The sequence below is a fragment of the Electrona antarctica genome (genome assembly GCF_951216825.1).
Source record: "Electrona antarctica genome assembly, chromosome: 2".
Classification (NCBI taxonomy): Eukaryota; Metazoa; Chordata; class Actinopteri; order Myctophiformes; family Myctophidae; genus Electrona; species Electrona antarctica.
In genome coordinates this window covers 38,861,069-38,880,095 of record NC_136807.1, presented here as the reverse complement: position 1 = coordinate 38,880,095, position 19,027 = coordinate 38,861,069, and the positions used below count along the sequence as shown (strand labels likewise).

The following is a 19,027-nucleotide window of genomic DNA, read 5'->3' as shown; positions in this document are numbered from 1 at the left end:
TCCAAATGGACCCTTACAGGACTAACTCTTAACATATAGCATCTTGTTTTCAAATGCATTACCACCTATATAAAAGCAGACGTGTTTGGAATGATTGCAAGTTGTTTAAAAGAAAGTGACAATGTACATTTCAACTAACAGCTACAAACTAAGCTAATGTACACTACAGTATGTGAGAAAAACCAGGAACACAAATGTATTTACTACTTTGGAATGTGTCATGCTGTAAAGTTCTCTCAGTATTGAGAAATGCTTGTTACTAGAGATAATTAAGCTGTAAATGTATAATAGCTGCAATTCAAAGCAAACGACAGACTCGGAATCCAAAAGAAGATCTTTAAGTGTTAAAGTAATTAATTTGTTTCTGTAATAACCTTAAGAAAAGAAAAAAACACTTTTAAAAAGAGAAACATCTTTATTCAAGCTCGAGGCCCTAACTCTCCAATCACTACATTGTGACTTACTGGGTCAAAACGGACTTCAGTTAACCTGTGAAATGACACTGACAATAATGTTGCTTTTACAAAAAACTGGAACTGATTTTTGAAAAATATTACGTTCTTAAAAAAAATATATACATCCCCCAATTATGATCACAAATGCATGCAAAATAAAGAAAAAGTAAAGAATACATTGACTAATTGTGGCAGCTATCCCCAATACAATTTCAAATGTATATATTAACTTCGTAAGCAGTAGAATGGGCAGTGGTTCTCAACCTTTTCAGGCCGTGACCCCCCCGAAATATTTGAACGTGGGACCCCAGACCCTGACAAGCAATTGGTATTGTAGGAGTTGAGGCACAGAAATTGTCATGTGTTGAGCTTGTAGATCAGCTATTTTCACAATTTCTGCCTCTTTCTTAATATTTGGCCAATGTTAGACCAGTTTTTGCAGTAGTTTGTTGATTATACAGTAATGGTCTTTTTTCTTTCTTTCGGGTATTAAAAAAGGTCTTAAAACTAAAAGTCCTTAAATTACCGGTCACCCAAACTCACCCGACCCACAGGTTGAGAACCACTGCCCTCAACAGTCCGATATCAATTATGTACTGCTCTACAATAAAACTCTAAGCATGTAACAATTGTTAAAACTGACACATCTCTACGCTTGGAACTAGCTTCTTAAATCCAGTGTTTACACGTCTACCAATGGCACTGTCAGGGCCTCAATATAGAGTGAGAAGACATGTGGACCTCCTATTCCTCATGTCCACGAGTACAATTCATCTTCACTGAAGTGGCTAGACGTTCAATGAGAAATCTAGAAATAAAAATACACAAAGTGTACCAGTTAAAACGGGTCTGAATTGAAACATGGTTGAGTCAGCCGTCCGCTCTCATCCTCTTCAGATAGTCCATTAAACGTCATTCCCATTACATGAGGACACCATGTGGATAAACCCGTCTCAGATTAAAATGAGTTTTAACCACTTTAAAATGACCCCAGAAGGTTTTTTTTTAAGTGAACCACCCCTTTAAGCCCTATATACAGTACTTGGTTAACCGGGGTTCCCCAGGGCTAGGTCCACTAGTACCTCTCTCTACACCACATCTCATCACCAAAAATAAGTCGATCTACGTACAAGCTCACAACGCGCTGTCTGTCCCAGAATAGGGACACTAGAGTACAAGTGGCAACCGTAAAACACTTGTATTCCATGTGCGTGGAAAAGGCCTAAAAATAATCTGCAGGTTGGTGCTGGAGTCTAAAAGCTAATTCGTCCCGTCACGGGTAAAAAAATTCATATGCCTTGTTGACATTTTTAACCAGGTCTTACTGTGGAAACATGGCTGAGAGCTAATTTGTCTTTTCCACACTGGAAACACAGTTGACGGGTGGACATACTAAATAGGGGAACCTACAAATACTGAGACTTAAACAAATAAGATAAAACAAGAACAAACGTATAATTAAGGAGTTATTACAGAAGCAACCTTCTTGTAGTGTAAAATCTCTTCAAAAACTGACTGACTAAATGGATGTCTAATCTAAAATGTCACATTTTGGACAACATAAAAACGAACCAATATTTCTTGGGGTATTCATTCTATTCTAACACCACGGACATTAATGTAGGATGATCACTTGGTGATTTAAGGTGAGGCAGAATAGATTTAAGATTAAACAAATAATAATAACTTGATTTGAGATTTGCCTCGATAATAGCAAAATGCAATTCCTTTCGGACTGGAAAGTTTATTCTGTAATAGTCCCCACTAACATGTTTACACCAGTGTTATCTAAAAGTATATTAAAAAATAATAATCTTAGATATATTAAGCACAAACGACTTATTATATAAGAGTTGACTGCTACCCTCAATGCAGTATAGGCCCAAAACCGTGTCCGTCCCAGCCATTCACTAACTAAACAGCACTATCTTGTACACACTATTAGTGGGTTGAGGAAACCGTAATGAGCAGGACTTGAACACTGGAAGGCCATATTGGGTCTGTGCATTCAACAATATCCTTCAGATGGGTTCTTTTCCATGAGATGTTGGGAGTGCAGCTTGCCTCGTGGGTACTGCCGCCACGTGGTGATCTGCCTCAGAATGCTTGAAATGGCAAAAGAAATTCAATGGTATGTATTATGAAAAGGAAACACACACTGGCTGTGCGATATGTCCACAGCCGTAGTAAAAATTACTTCCCTGCAACTTGTCCGGAAAACTAGATGTGTGCGTCGTCGTTGCAATTATTGCCATAGTTAGTAACACAATCCGTTGTCCCCAAGTCCCACCCACCCTGTATTGGTCCCTCCACTTCTTGCCTGTACATTGAATGTAACGAGAAAAAAAACAAATATATATATATATATATATATATATTAAAAAAAAGAGGAACAGCAAACTAATGTTTGGTTTGTCTCGAGCCGGGGCTCCACTGACACTGCAGTACTGTTGAACTCCAGTATGTGGCATTATTGCGCCGCAGGCTGTCTATGGGGTTTCCCTGCAGAGGGCCAGTGGGCAGGGCAGGGCAGGGCAGGTCAGACAGTCAGGCGGTTGTTGGCAGGCTGTAGGGGGCTCCAGGAGGCTGTGTGGGCTGGGGGGTCCTGAGAGTACCCCGACGCTCGACTGTCGCAGCACGACTGCTGGTTCTGATTCTCCTCCTTGGTCATGCCTACCGTGCAAAGCCGACGGTGCCTCAGCAGCCTGTCGGTCCGCGAGAAGTTCTGGAAAATAGAAGGGGAATAACGAACAGTCCGATTAGATAGGAAGCCTGTTGTTTTGTTTTGGTAACTGTACAATTATGGAATTCTGTATCTATAACCTATTGAAACCTGACAACGATTCTAAAAGTGTCTTCTAATCTTAAAACATGCTGAACTAAACTTTTTCATGTCAAGAACCTCCCAAATTATTTTGTATTTGGCCCGCCGACACTCCCCATCTCAAAATATGTTGTTCCAGGGACCCCCAGAAGCCAAGATTTGACTTAAAACTGTTTAAAAGGATATAAATATTCAAAGATTTGCCAAATTGTCATGTTTTCAATAATAGCAATTAGCAGATCTACAAGCTCATATCGTGGCACGAAGTGACACGCCATGGGCTTGTAGATCTGATATTTTTGAATAGCCAAAGTATAAAATCTAAAATGACACAATTGCTTTCCCGGTTTTGAGTTAAAAGTATGAGGTACATTAGTAAGATAGCCTAGGCAGAATAGGTGACTAACTTGATGACAGCGATCACACTGGTAGGGCTTCTCTCCGCTGTGAACCCTCTTGTGTCTGTCCAGGTGGTAGCGCTGAATAAACCGCATGTCACACGCATCACAAGCGAATGGTTTCTCCCCTGGGGACAATCACAATAAAATTGATTGTTAAAAAAAGGACGTCGGCTGGATTTTTTTTTACATACCTGATGTTCAGAAAGGTCACAGAAAGAACACACTAATAATAAAGCTGCAATACATAACTTATTTTAGTGAATAAAATGCTATTTTTAGGTCCCTAGCTTAAAAACTAAAATCACACAGGTAAGGAACACATCATTTGTACAGAAGCGCTAGTATTGCTAATGTTATACGCCTCTTCAAATGTAAAGGTTTAATGGGAGAGGGCTCTTTCAGTGTTATCCTCGTTATTATTATCCTGCATGTTAATAATAAACAAAGCTGAACACCTCTCCGTTTGAGCAAAGGCTAAAATGTCATTTAGATAGCATGTTATGTAGACAGATGCCAGGTCATTTGTAGACCTGGCATCCTATAGTGTGTAGTTTCAATGTACAGATTATTGATTTGAGGGACGCTAGCCTCCAATGCTTGGCTTTTCGAAATTACGTCATAGGCCAGTCAAATCTATGGACTTTAAATGTTTGCAGAGAGCCTAACTTTTAAATGTACTGTCCAAGCAAATTTAATGTTTGTTTAGAGTAAAATAGAATATAATTTGTGCCAACCAAGTCTATGGATTTATGACAACATAAGACGCCATCTGGCTGATATAAATACTTCCATCACTGCGCCTCTCGGTTCACATGTGATTTTTTGAGTGGTGTAAACCACTCCTACAACTGGCTTTTGTGTGCAGAAAAAAATGAGCATGGTTGCTATGTTCAAAATAATTTCTGACGTAATTAAATCACACCCGGGTGAACTGGATGACCGTAGCAACCATGGTCATTTTCTCTGCACAAAAAAAGCCAGTTGTGAAATCACATCCAGGTGTGATTTCATTACGTCAGATCAGAGCTGATCAGGCTATATAATACCTTACCTTATATAATACCTCACATCGGACAAAAACTCCAGCTGAATCAACTTCATGGTCACAAATCATCACATCAGAAGACGAGTCTACCTAGCCAAAGATCTTTAACGTCAGACATTACGTCAGACCACAGCTGATCATGCTATATAAAACCTTACACCACTCAGTTCACACGGGTGTGATTTTTAATATTATACTGTTAAATTGGTTAACAATGTGGTCCTATATGGGTTGGCTAACCAGGACTTTTGTAGATACTTGCAGGTAAGGGATTATTTTGGTAAAAAGGTAAAAGGGTCTACTCCAGGTATTACAACAAGTCTAATCACTATATTTACAAATGCTTATGGCTCAGGAAGTAATAGGGGCCTTGTAAGTAAACTATATAATGGACTTATGTCGTTGAAAAAGGATTCTACAATATATGTGAAAGAGAGATGGGAAAAAGAGATGGGCATTGATATAAGTGATGAAGTATGGATGAATACATGGAAAACGCAATCAACGACCACTAATTCCTTGATTTGGAGAGACTTTTGTTGGAAAAACCAGATTCGCTTCTTTATTACTCCAAAACAGAAGTCCAAACAGACTGGCAACCATATGGACTGTTGGAGAGAATGTGGAGATACAGTGGTTGATCATGCACGTGTCTTTTGGTCTTGTCCTGTAATTCAACCATTTTGGAAGGAAGTGACAACACTTATCTCAAACATTATGGGTTTTGGAATAGATGATACATTCACATCTTTGTACCTAGGACAACTCCCAGATGGGCTAAATCAGGATGACTCCTACTTACTTAAGATTTTACTTGTAGCAAGCAAAAAAGCTATTACAAGAAATTGGTTACAAAAGAATTGTCCTACTGCTGACCTATTTATCAACATTGTGAAACAACTACATCCCCTAGAACAGATTACCTATTCTTTAAGACTGCAAAAAGAGCTGGGTGAAAGAAGATGGGAGAAATGGATAGAGTATTTAGCTGGGGGGGCGGATATGGAGTGAATATGGGCTGTGTCTTTCCGGTTGTCAATAAATCCAAAAGTCTGTAATATGTATTGTTGTTGCTTGTTGCTGTACATCCCATGACCTCATTTGTTTGTTTGTTTGTTTTTATTTTTATTCTGTTTCTTCTGTTGATGTTTTTTGTTTTAATGTATGCCTTGTCTGTCTTTTGTGTCTCGTGCATATTCAAAAATTCAAAAAATAAAGAGTTAAAAAAAACAAAACAATGTGGTCCTAGATTATTCTAGAAAATCTGTTATTTTCCTTGCTTACTGTAAATTGCTCTGGATTAAGATGCCTAAATTGTAATTGCAACACTGGTCTTCTATTGAGACATTTCGACCCTGTATTAAGTCCAGGTAGGAACAGTGGAACACTACTGGTTGACAAGTGGTATGAGCCTGAAGCTCGTAGTGGTAGAAATTTCAAATTCTGGGAAGGCCATAAATCTTACGGATTGCAGCTACTTTAAGTAGAGGTCTAGAGGGTGGTAAATTAAAATAATATACACCTGTATGGGTGAGTATATGTCGCTTGAGGTGATAGCTGCTCCGGAAGGCAACGTAGCAGTGATCGCAGATGAAATTCTTCTGCACTTTCAGTGAGTTGTCATCATCCATGTCCATCTGTGGGTGTGGAATCATTGGCTAAAAAGCATTCGTAGTGTTAGAAGTTGTAGGGTGGCTAGTAGAAGGAGGTAACATAGAATCGCAGAAAATGAAGCCTGATTTAACCACTTGAACGATAGAATTAATTGTCCTGACTTCCCCAGGGGTCTATAAAAGGACTTGCTAGTTGCTTTTTACTCTTTCCAGTCGATATACATGCTCACAAGAGCTTGTAGATCTGCTATTTTTGTGAAGTTTTCCACATTATAGGAATGCAGGAGATCAATCAGGTGTTTAAACTTGTGTTGCCTGCTGAAAATCTGTTATTTTCAGTGAGACTGTTGTGCGACTAAATGTGTGTGTTCCTTTTCCTAGCATTTACAAATTCTTCTTACCTCCACCTTCTCTTTGACCTTGTTAATAGGGATCCCTGATTTCTTGTGCTTTTTCTTGGGTTGCATATTCTGGTTGGCCTGCATGTCCTTTTGATCCATCAGCCTTGAGGAGTGGTAATCGCCATCCTTTCGGATTAACTGTTGGGTGAAAGAGTAGTTCAGCAGTATCAGACAGTCTGAGCTATACTTTTAGTTGTGCGCTGGCAACTCGTGTCACAAATAGCAGATTTACAAGCATACAACACATTGTGATTAGTGAAGCATGTACGTTGGCTATTTTAGGTGCACAACACAGCATGCAACCAAGTATAAAACAGTCATTAGTGCAAATGAGCAAAAACAAGCTTGTAAGCCCATTATTCAGTTATGCAATAATTTTGTTTAATTTAAGTTAGGCTTCCTTAATTTGCCAACGATGTCTGTACTTGTGTTAATGAATACAAAGGAAGGTGAAATCAAATGTCATGTTATTGATGGAGACGGCCAAATCTCCCACATGCAGAATAAACAGTCACTTGTGGCATGAATGCGAGTATGGTGCTCTAGGTGGTGTGCCTCTCTCACCAATGGTGGACAGCTCCCTGCTGGGGGGTGGCTCATGTGGCTGTGATGGGGCTGATGGCTGTGGTGACCCTGGTGACCATGGCTGTGTTGAGGGTGAGACTGGTGGCTCTGAGGGCTGTCCCTCTGCCCCTGGCCTAAAGACGACATCATCTTCTTCTGGCCCGGTATGCTGTTCGCCTGCATCAGTGCCATGCTGGACAGCACTGCTTCACAGCCCAGCAACCCAGCCTAACAGCACAGAAACACAGACATGGTCAGGCCCGGGATAGGGCATGGGGATTGTCCTTGGGGTTCCTCTCAGTGAAACGGGAGTCAGGGAAATCTGGATCAGGACTGAAACCACAAAAACTAAAAACATGAAGGTGATTCTAATCTAGAGATGAAGATAGTTCCACTGACCCATTTCATATGGTCTCGAACATTGCTGTTGGAATGGTGGGTCATCGCCGTGGTTTGAATGCGTGTGTGTTTGGGGGAACAGGGGAGGGGGGGGGGGTTTCACTCAGGATCAGGGAGTGACACAAGAGACGTCACGACACCCAACCAAATCATCAGGGGCCAAAGCCTGAAAGTAGAGGTATGACAATGTGAGACTATCATTTCTACATGTTGGCATCACTTACTGGGATGCCAGACCATTTAGTTTAGGTCTAATCAGTCATCAATTGTATTATTTTAATAGAATTGTAAATTTAGGGATTAACATGTACTACAGTTTATCAGGCGTGTACAGAGCCCCAATGGTTTGGTGCATGCCAACTGTTCCCATAGTTTGACAGAAGCTAACAATTGTCAAAATAAAGAAGATGGAGAGGATATGGACCATAAACAAAAATGCACTTTGTGATTAGGGTTGGGATCCTTTAGCAATTCCGGTTCCTTAACGATTCGATTCCTAAGCGGTTTCCATTAACGATTCCTGGCTTTTAGGGGGTTCCAAATGGACCTTTACAAGTCTGTAACTCTGAGATTGTACAAATGGAACCAAATGGACCCGTACACTCTCAGAGTTATGGTGGTCCTTAAAGTTTGACAACCACTGGTATGGTATTGTAATTGTATAGCAAATGAGAAGTCCACATACATACCAGCTCTGGCAGTGTGCTAAAAACCGATCATACCGATTCCTCGTTGGATCCCAACCCTAGTTGTGATCCATTAGGTTTTACAAACCAGAAACACACAAACATGCTCGTTCCTATGATTCAGGCCAGGGCAGCTCAGTCTAGATGAGTGCACATACAAGTCTCACCCCCTTAAACACAAGAACCCTGGCATCCGTGACCGTGGGCACAACATTTGGTGGTTAAACAAGAGACCAAACTAACTTTATAATAAACAAAGAAACCATTTGTGGAGTTGTTCCATTGACAGTGAGAACGGCTACCTTGAAAAACGCGTTTTGATTGGCTTGGGAGAAATAAATAAAGGTATTATAATTAAATAAAAGTTATTCAAAGCTGTATGGTGATGGTCTGGATGATTCTTGGTAGTGGAATCGGGGAAACCAAATAAAACACTTTATAATGTATGGTCAAAGCAGGCCTAGTACTACTAGTACAGCATAGTACTACTGTATTTGTATGTCATTCATTGTTTCGATGTACTAAGTACTAAGGACCCCAATGGAAACAAGCCAATAGGCTTTCTTGGGTTTTAAATCCTCTTAGCAGACCTTGTATTCAACTGTACTTATGTGCTTTTTTGTTTTTGCAAATTGTTAAAGTATTCAATCAATCAACCAAAGACTACACTGTGTAGAAAATAGGAATATAGCATAAAAAGCATGTTTTACGCTAGATTGTATCAATTAGATACTCTGTTACAAAAATACCACTGCGGGTATTGTGAATGTGAGAACCGGTTCGTGTTAAGTGTTTACAACTGAATTCAGCACAACGCGTGCAAACCAAAGCATATAGTTGCGTAGTGTTATGTATGTTTTTAGAAAAAAATAAATAAACTGATACGATCAGCCAAGTTCCAGCATTGGAAAATTAGATTATTATTTGCATCCTAACCGTTATAGCTACTACAACACTACCAACAGATGACAAACGTGGCTGAATGGTTGTACCCTGTTGGCACAGCTTAGCATCTCTGAGCAGAGCAAGAGTTGGCTTTATTGACTAAAACGGAGCCATTATGAGCAGAGCGACCACAGCGGCTGTGTTTACGGCGCTATGCGAGATGTTGCGATTTTGCTTCTCGGTGGATCGGTCTTCTTGTTGTGATTCAAGAAGTCACGAGCACTTTGAAGATAAAAAGCTAACGGGGCTACTAGCTAAGCTAGTGGAGCTTGGGGTAAAGTCTCCTGAGTGTCCTGAACCCCCACCTCCCCCCCGCCCCAGACAACACAACAACAGCCATGCAGGGCGTGCGGGTTTGAGCGCCGACGACAAAAACACCACCGTTGCGGTTAAAAGTCTAAAACAAACAGTTCTGGTTCACAATGCCGCGTCGCCCCGAAAAGCGTCGCAAGTGAGTGCCCTGAAAAAAAATGCCCGTTTACCTTTGGATCGCGTGAGTTCAGAAGATTAATATTTCTTGTCGCAGTTCCAATTTTTTTTCCCTCAGTTTACAAACACTGACAGGAAACGCTACCGGAAGTGCTCCCCGGGGAGAGCGTGATTGGTCAGTGGTGTGATGCGAGGGCCCTGGCGCACGTTTTCCGCCATGTTGGTGAGGGATTTTTTTATGTTGGTGGGGGGTGCTGCGGGGGTGTGGACTGTGGAGAACTGCTGCTGACTGAGAGGGTTGGAGATGGGAGTGCATCATCAGAGAATCAGATGGGATTCTTGACCCTTGACTTAAATGTTTCAGAACCATGGTGAGAAGCAAGTGGTTCTGAAACATTTAAGTCAAGGGACCCCCACATTGTATTTATTTAGCGGAGGGAGCCATTTGGTCTGAGGTACCTCCACAAGAGAATATTTTAGTTTTAAAGTAATTTTTTCCCCTTAATTTGTGAAAACAGCATAATATATCATTCTGCTGCCACACACACACCACCAGGACCCCAGGTGGTCCACGATTCCCATGTTTAACCAATAATGGAAAGCAAAGGAGTAGATAAGATAGGAAATATATACTCTGACCCTGGAGGAAAAAAGAGAGAGAATCTCCAGTGACTGTATATTTATCTATAAGTCTCCAGAACCTCCTACAACTTAACCTGGCTCCAGCCCTGCATCGCTAGCCACACGGAAAATAAATGTTCTGGTGATTCAGAATAATGAAGTGAAACACAATAAAAATTCAGACAGACTGAATGTCAGCCAGTGTCAGACTCAGGCTACCCACAACGGAAACGTTTCATATACTGCATATTATCACAGTTTTATTTTGACAGGTAATTTGACTGAAAATACAATCCAGACCATTAGCTGATCTGTTCTTATCCAGAGCGACTTAGTGCAAGGTCAGAGTAATAGCAGGAACCCTAGTCAGTCAATAACTACAAGGTAAATAAAGGTAATAGTCACGTAAGTAGAGTGCAAAGAAAAACTGTTAATAGTGCTACAACATTCTTAGAATTTGTGGTCAAGTAAATGATAGCATTTTTATGTCAATCTGAATAACATAATGAACACTGTGCTCAGTCTAGTGCAACAAGGTAAATGCAAATGCAATCATCACAGTACAACAATTTGCTAATTATCTAATTCACAAAACATTCACTATTAATGAATACCTTTATAGATAGAAAGCAGACTGTAAAGATGTGATATACAGGGTGGCGGTGCACTAACAGAAAATAATGACAGAGATAGATTAACAGGATGAAGGCCTGGTAATGTGTAATATTGCTCACAGATCCTTTCCTAGTCTTTCAATTTCATCAAGAAAGAAGTCCATGTCTTTTTGGGAAAGTACAGGCGAGAACACCGCTAGACGGAAGAAGTTGACTCGGTTTGCCAGAGGCTGATAAGCAATCATCATGGTTCCTTGCTTCATCATTCTCTCCTTGATGAGTGGGGCAACCTTTGAATAAAAAAAACAGCATACTGAGGAGTAAGTCATAATTCTTACTGTATCATGTTAGTGTCGTTGCAAAAAAGAATGATCATCTAAGCTTGACACACGTTGTGCAATGGTGTATATACACTGGAGTGTACACAAAGCCTAAAATGAGTAATGCTGAGGCAGTTGAGACAAATAACAGTCTAAGTCCATAATATTTTCTGACCCCTCCCCGAAAAGGCCTAGCTAATTTATACATTATGGATAATTAGTGTGGACTTTAAAAGACTGTTATTCGTCTCAACTGCTCAATTGATACTTGTTGCTCTCTCAAGTCACGATTACTTTAAGATGAAGCAATGGTTCCATGTGGTTAGACAAACATTTTACCTTTAAAAGGCAGCAATGCTATAGCCTGGGTTCCAGCCTGCTTTGCTGCGTTCCGTGAATCTGAATTGTTGAGTAGCGAGTGACAATTAGATTCATGGAATGCAGCGAAGCAGGCCCGAACCCAGGCTAGCAATCCTAGGTGCATGTTGCATTTAGACAGGCAAAGGGCACACCAGATTATGTCAAAGTTGTTCCTGGCTCACTGAAAAATATAATAAACTTACTGCTGCCAGTCTGTCCTGGTAATCTGCATTTCCTTCTTTTCCCCTGAGGCTGGGTGGAATGAACCAGAAGCATACATTGACAAACTCCGGCTGTTCAATGGGACAAATACAGGCTCCATAAGTAAAAGTTGAAACATGACTGGTTCAAATGTTTGAACGTGTGATGTGTTAAATACGTTAACATGCCGGTGGGAAAGTGTCTATGTCGGATGAATGTGGTGTTGTGTAGTGTCAAATCTTTTCGAGTAATGTCCCCATTTTAAACGTACTTGTTTTGTGTATGTATACATATTTATGGATGCATATGTATGTGTCGTCTAAATTGTTTAGGCCCTTGGTGAAGTTATCGAGTTTGTGTCAATTCATAGAATGTTGGGGACTGTATTCGTTTTTTGTCTTCTTTGTTTGTGGTATGTCATATAAAAAAATATATATAGAGAGAGATACAAAAAGATGTTAACATGCCTCTTCCACAATTCGGAACCCTTCTCTTTTCTTCAACTGTTCCATCACATACCTGCAGGGAAAATGTTAAACGTCTAGTACATTGTATGAAAGTAGCTGCAGTAGTGATGCACACAAATTGTTCCCCCTCAAGTTTATAGAATTATATTGCGTGTCTTGAACCACTTTCAACATGGTGTTTCTGTTTTGGGCCTGTCATTGTAGGCAATATTTTACAAAATGTTAATATACAAGCTCACAACAAGCTGCGATGCAATGCGTTGTGAACTCTGTAGCCAATCTGCGAGCTTGTAGATCTGCTGTTTTTCACAGAATGTTCACCTATAATGACATACCCAGGGTAGGAATAGGATGCATATGCTATTGCTTGGCTATAAATCAGCAGACTTGTTTACCTCGCATGGACGAAAGCTTTGTCAACACGCTTTGCCAATCCATCAGAGCCCACAGCTTTCCACATCAGCCATAACTTCAGACAGTCAACATGGCGGCTGCACTGCAGTGTCTTGTCCCCTATGTCCAGATCCATGTCGTAGAATTTGTCTTGCTGGAAGAGATATGTTGCACCTGCACTGTGACAGTGCTTCATCAAGTTCTGGGGACAAGTGGAGGTACAGTACAAGTGATCATCAGCTCAGCATAATGTCTTAACATCACAATTTGCATATATATTTTATGTACTAGTCACCAAAATGGACGTCTTACTGTGGTATCCTTAAGTAGAAAGGCAGAACACTGCAACCCAGCTACCAACATCTTGTGTGGATTCCAAGCCACTGAATTTGCTCTAATTGCACACACACACACACACACACACACACACACACACACACACACACACACACACACACACACACACACACACACACACACACACACACACACACACACACACACACACACACACACACACACACACACACACACACACACACACACACACACACACACACACACACACACACACACACACACCCCTTGACTATCTACATTTCATCCTTCTGCAGTTAGAATAATTTAAGCTCCTTACCTACTTGGCATAATACAATAGTTAAATGTACCTGTCAACCCCTTTCATGAGATGTCTATGTTGTTTGGAGAATAGCACACTCCCTCCCCAGCAAGCCTATGCGAAAAACACAAGTTAAAATCTGTATGTTCGTAAGTTTATAAAATGATGTAAAACCACAAAGGATACACACATCTATGTGCATCCAGATCTTGTGTTTTTCACAGACATCGGCAATGCGGTCGAGTGGGTCAAATGCACCCTGTACAGTGGTCCCAGCCATGCAGTTGACCAGAAGTGGCACACTCCCCTGGGAGAAACACAGAGTAGCTGGAAAGTTAAAATGCATAAACCTTGAAGATAAATGTGTATTATTGCATTGCTAAAATAAAGTAATCAAATGAGAGATTCCAAAACCATAGTGCCTTATTATGTTTGAATGTTTCTTATACAACAGTGAACTTGCTTCAGATTTTGCCAGCTGAATCTTTTCATCCAGGTCCTCTGGAATCATCCGTCCTCTGTAAGACAGTAGAATAGATGGTGAAAGATGCAGACAAAGGGAAAATGATAATTTGAATAATGTACAACCCAAGGAAAAAGTGCAGTACCTGTTGTCCACTTTAACCATGATGACATTGTCCATCCCAATTCCCAGAAATGCTGCCCCTTTTTTCACTGAGTAATGACTCTGGAGAAAGATGAGAAATGCTCATTTAAAAGTCATGATTGTCTTGTAATAATAAATAATACAACTTTATTTGTATAGCACCTTTCATGAAATGAAATGCAGCTCAAAGTGCTTTACAGAGCAATAGAGAAAAAAAGAAAAGCAAAGGCATAAAACAACATTAAAATAATAGCAGTAATGCAATACAGTGAGGACATTAATAACTAAGGATTTTAAAAGCTCAATTAAAAGCAAGAGTGTAGAAGTATGTCTTGAGCTGTGCTTTAAAAATGTCTACAGAGCAGAGGCTGCCTGTCGAAGGTATAGTGGGAGTTTGTTCTACACCGTCGGCCCGTAGAAGCATAAAGCTGCTTCACCGTGGGGCGGTGGTGGCTCAGGGGTAGAGTGGCCGGATGGTAACCGCAAGCTTGCCAGCTCGAACCCGGGCTCCCCCAGAGCCAGTGTCGAAGTGTCCTTGAGCAAGGCATTGAACCCCTAATTGCTCCTGATGTGCTGGTTGCTGCCCTGCATGGTTTCCGCCGCCATCGGTGTATGGATGTGTGCATGAATGGGTGAATGTAATGCACAATTTATGTAAAGCGCCTTGGATAAAGGCACTATATACTGTAAATGCATCATTTACCGTGTTTTTTAGTCGCCATTTTTTTGCTGTCTTCCCTACCTCTTGAGATGTGAAGACAACTAGCTGAGGGACACCTCTCAGCCCCTGGCATTTGACCTCTGGAAAGGCTCGGTATCGTGCCAGGTTCATGGCATAGATGTTAGAGAGAGATCCACCAGGGCAGAAAATACCATCGCCCTCTGTCCAGCCAACCAGCAGACGCAGCATTCTCAGGACCTCATTCTCCATCAGCACGAGGGCAGGGGCTACCTCATAGGTGAAGCTGAATTTGGTACATACAGAAGAATGGGTCATCATGAATGAACAAATAAAAATAAAACACAGCCCTGCTACACAACAGCTTTATGTTATACATCGTTGTAGATGCTCTAAAAATTTGATTGTCTACCGTTACCATTGTCCCTTACAGGTTGGTATTGAGAGTCTCAGTAAGGAATCGACCTGCCAAAGAATGGTAGTCCACACCACCATATTGCTGATTTGCAAAGCGTGGGTGACCTGAAATAAACAAGAAACATTTATTGTCAGATAATGGCCAATCAGTGACTTCAAATAATCGAAGTGTGTAGCTTATAGTTTCATGACACCCCCCCTGGCTTCCCTCCCCCGGACAGGGGCTGAATGTGTTTGCACAGATGCCTGACAAAGCCAAATGCTGATGCACCACAGTGGCTGAGAACAGACAACCTCCCAAGACCTCAGTTCACCATCAGTCTTACTTGTCTTGACGCTGTACTTCGCCACATCTCGTACTCTCTGCAATAGCCTGTCATCAGGTTCCCCTGCATCTCTCAGCTCCAGGTCAAGGAGACCAGCAAGCTCCTCTGGCTCCCGCCACTCACACACCTGCAATAGGACATGTATGGATCCCAGTTGTGTACAGAAACAACATTTTTTATACTGTAGGTCATAGCAAGCTTTAGTGTGACTTATTAGATTGGATGGGAGACCTTTTCTTTGATGTCCGTGCCCTTGCAGAGCAACTCCTCCACAATGATTTTAAAAGCTTCAGTCAAGAAGAGCTGGCCCTCTGAATGGTCAATGAGAGGCTCGCTCAGGTCACGTTCTCCCACATTAACTGGTCTGTTTTGTCCACCTGTTGCTGCTATAAAAAGGTTAAAGATGAGTGATTTATTTAAGTTAATGATTGCTTTATTAGTTAAACTTTAAAATAGTCTACATTTTAATTGTAATCATTGCTACAGGGCAGGTAGCCTCGGAAACCCAGACGTTTTATTACAGGGCAGGTGTCTTCAATGTTTTTCAGGCCAAGGACCCCTTAGCTAAGAAGCAGGGACTCAAACTACTTTTTTTTTTAAGAAAGCAAAGCATAGCCTACATGTCAGCCCATTATAAAATGATAGCTAACATTTGCACTTGTAGAACTAATTAATCTAATCAATAAGTACAGAGTGGCTATTTAAAAAGGTAGCAGTGATTGTTCTTCATAAATAGCCAAAATGACCGTAAATGAAGACAGAATGCACTTGAGACTCACTAGCTTGGAAGTATTCCAGTTTCGTTTTTTTAATTTTTTAATTTGAGTGTTCCAGTTTGTCTGCTCAATTCTTTTGTTTCGTCATTCTTTCCATTCTATCCTGATTCTCTTGATTGGATACTGGTATCCCATTTACAACCTCAAAATGTATAATATTCTTAGAGCTGGAGAGGCGAACATTTTTACTGAACATTCTGAATAAAGAGCTATTAACACCGATTTGAACAAAAATAAGCCTATAGCCTATCACTTACACTCCTACTACAAAAGCTTCTGAACATCAACATTTACTTAAATACTTTCTGCTTATACCACAGCAGATATTACGAATTATGCAGCACTCACATGATTCTTTGTCTTGACTCTCCATATTCACTTCTTTAAAGTAATCCATCCAACCACAATCTAACAAAAGGAACAGGCTGGCAGTATCATAACAAGTGCCAACTACCACCCAACCTTTGTCACCATTCACCAAGTTGCAGCCTGTTGCACCCGGCCCTGTCCAGCTGTACAGTTCTCACGTGGGAGCAAACTGCAAAGTCTACAATAAATGATACGCTGAACTATGTCGGTGTTTATAGTTGCACCTCGGAGACGTAAGGTTGAAAAGCACCATTCTTGATGCAGCAACGGCTCGGGGAAGACGTGAGTCACGTGACTGGACGCCGGGGGTGCGCTATGATGACGCTATCTATGGACGCTCATGCAATGCATGCAGCAGGCGAGCATGGGATCTTCAGCGCGTTTACTTTGAGGAGAGGGTGCGCTGACTGCCAGTCGCTGCTATTATTTCAATGAAGTTTAAAACTATAATTTGGGGTAACAAATGGACAGAGCACACTCTGCAGAAGCATATTACGCTCGCCTTCGACTTAATAACTTTTTAACAGTCTATGCTTAAGAAGAATGGCAATTTGTGTATATATATTATTTTTACAATAACTATAGCAGACATACAAGCTCACAAGACAGAATGGGCTCTAAGGAAGAGCTTGGGCATCTGGGCCATTTGGTGCAAAATGTTAAATAACGGTACAGAACATGATTGAACATTTGGCAATTAAGGTCTAATATATTGCTAAAAGTGCTTACAGAGTTAAAAGCATGGCAAGAAAATAAATAAAAACATATGCAACAGTCAATTTCGTGGTACCCAGCCTGGCTAAACTAAAAGGGTCAGGTTACCGTTAAAGGGATAGTTCAGATTTTTGAACTTGTGTATGAAATATAATATATATATAATAATAATAATAATATGCCATTAATATAGTGGTTGCAACTGTATTAATTGATGTAGTCCCGTGGTGGGAGTTCTGTTCTGGTTTTGGTCAATATTAATCGTTTACCCGCCAGGAACATAGGAATATTAACACGTAGAATCTTGTAGCCTGCCACAAACGGAAAAGCCGTTTTAACAGCGATGTATTCATTAATGCATGTTTTAATACGATCGTATCGAAATCTACCGTCCGTTAGCTTTGTTATGCTTCTGACACAATGGGCGCGGCCATTTTGAAAATGCGCGCGCATCCACTAACATTGCCGGCTCTGTTTTCAGACGGCTTTATCTCACAGAAGCGACATTGCAGAGGACGCTTTGTCCCAGACAAGCGTTTTCAACGGCCTGTAGCAGGCGCTGTGATACTCGCGGGCCACTTTTTCCACCACCGACCGAGAGAACGAGCACCAGCTTCGTCAACACACACGGAATGGTTTCATAGTAAAATGCGATACGGATATTTGGCTCTTCAAAGTAAGTGTCACGCGTGATTAAACCATGGCAATACGCAATCGAGGGATTAATTAATGGCGGCAGGCTAAGAGTTTTAAGTAGTTCCGGTCATTTTGTGGGGGGCACAAGGGCCACGCAGTAAAAGTAAATTAATTCACAAAACTAACGTCATTTGTATTGTTGACCTATTTCTAAAATATTAGCACAACTTTCGTTCAACTTTGACCCCTCTATCACATGGAACTATCTTTTGGGCGGTACATTAACCACTTCAGCCCTATTTGGCCATTTGAAAATAGCCAATCTACAAGCTCACAATGCCTCATAGTCTGCTATTTTCAAAAGATTTTTTAAGACATTTTACACATTTGAAAACTTGTGAAACGGGGCATTCTGCATAATGAATACTTTCTACTTTTGGTACTTTTAAGTACATTTTGATACCAATACTTGTCCCTGTTACTCAAGTACATTTTTAATTCCGAACTTGCGTTTGAGTATTTCTTGTAGTATTGCTGCTTTTACCTAAGTTAAAAAAAATAATTTAGTACTTTTTCCACCACTGATTATCATTGTGGAGCTGCTGATTCCCAGATGCTGGGAGAAGTGGCCTTGTCGCAGTTCACATCCTCTAAATATAGCATCCGACACTCGGATCTTGTTGATTGGTTGCATGTAACTCTGTGTATTTGCTGGTCACGTTGAAGGGCCACGTGCTGCATAAAGTGTGTGTGTGTCTGCGTTGTGTGCATGTTGGGTGTTGTGTGTCTGTGTTTTGTTCTGTTCTGTTTCTAAATTCTGTCCCCGTGCGGCCTGGCTGGCTTTGTGTGTGACTGTCTGTCGGCGTGCTGCTCTGTCGGAGTAACTGTCCTTGCTTCGTCCCTCAGAAGCTGGCCTCTATTTATAAGTGTACTTTTAAAAACTGCGTACTCCTGGTAATTGAGCGGTAACAAAGCCTTGGAGAGAGACACACGGCTCGGCTCGGCCTCCAGACAACAGAGGACAGGCCAAGTTGAACTGTAGATAACGTACCTGCAGCTCTGGTGGAATGATTTCCCCCTAGGAATGGCCTCTTCTGGCCTTTTTTAATTTTCGCAAATAACTTTGTTTGTTACACGACTGCTACA

The 19,027-nt window shown here is 41.0% G+C and overlaps 2 protein-coding genes across 5 annotated transcripts; both read right to left on the bottom strand.

Annotated features, from left to right (window-relative positions):
* Window positions 1-322: 322 nt before the first annotated feature.
* Window positions 323-9,956, bottom strand: znf740b (zinc finger protein 740b). Of its 2 annotated transcripts, XM_079519796.1 has the most exons (7): window positions 9,816-9,956; window positions 7,703-7,868; window positions 7,304-7,531; window positions 6,740-6,877; window positions 6,248-6,383; window positions 3,687-3,805; window positions 323-3,180 (listed from the first exon to the last, which is right to left on the bottom strand). In XM_079519796.1, the coding sequence occupies exons 2-7, from the start codon at window positions 7,745-7,747 to the stop codon at window positions 2,995-2,997; spliced, it is 852 nt and encodes a 283-aa protein (XP_079375922.1). In that variant the 5' UTR covers window positions 7,748-7,868; window positions 9,816-9,956; the 3' UTR covers window positions 323-2,994. The 2 variants fall into 2 exon arrangements, with proteins under 2 accessions (XP_079375922.1, XP_079375923.1); XM_079519797.1 differs by lacking the exon at window positions 7,703-7,868 and having other exon boundaries at window positions 9,816-9,955.
* Window positions 9,957-10,608: 652 nt separating this feature from the next.
* On the bottom strand, window positions 10,609-16,861 carry csad (cysteine sulfinic acid decarboxylase). Of its 3 annotated transcripts, none has more exons than XM_079518152.1 (14): window positions 16,511-16,861; window positions 15,618-15,772; window positions 15,387-15,513; window positions 15,062-15,165; window positions 14,707-14,929; window positions 13,966-14,045; window positions 13,821-13,875; window positions 13,548-13,664; window positions 13,407-13,471; window positions 13,051-13,132; window positions 12,741-12,940; window positions 12,346-12,397; window positions 11,881-11,970; window positions 10,609-11,287 (listed from the first exon to the last, which is right to left on the bottom strand). In XM_079518152.1, the coding sequence occupies exons 3-14, from the start codon at window positions 15,453-15,455 to the stop codon at window positions 11,114-11,116; spliced, it is 1,311 nt and encodes a 436-aa protein (XP_079374278.1). In that variant the 5' UTR covers window positions 15,456-15,513; window positions 15,618-15,772; window positions 16,511-16,861; the 3' UTR covers window positions 10,609-11,113. The 3 variants fall into 3 exon arrangements, with proteins under 3 accessions (XP_079374278.1, XP_079374277.1, XP_079374276.1); XM_079518151.1 differs by having other exon boundaries at window positions 10,610-11,287; window positions 15,075-15,165; window positions 15,618-15,769; window positions 16,511-16,859; XM_079518150.1 differs by having other exon boundaries at window positions 10,611-11,287; window positions 15,075-15,165; window positions 16,511-16,858.
* Between the last annotated feature and the right edge of the window lie 2,166 nt (window positions 16,862-19,027).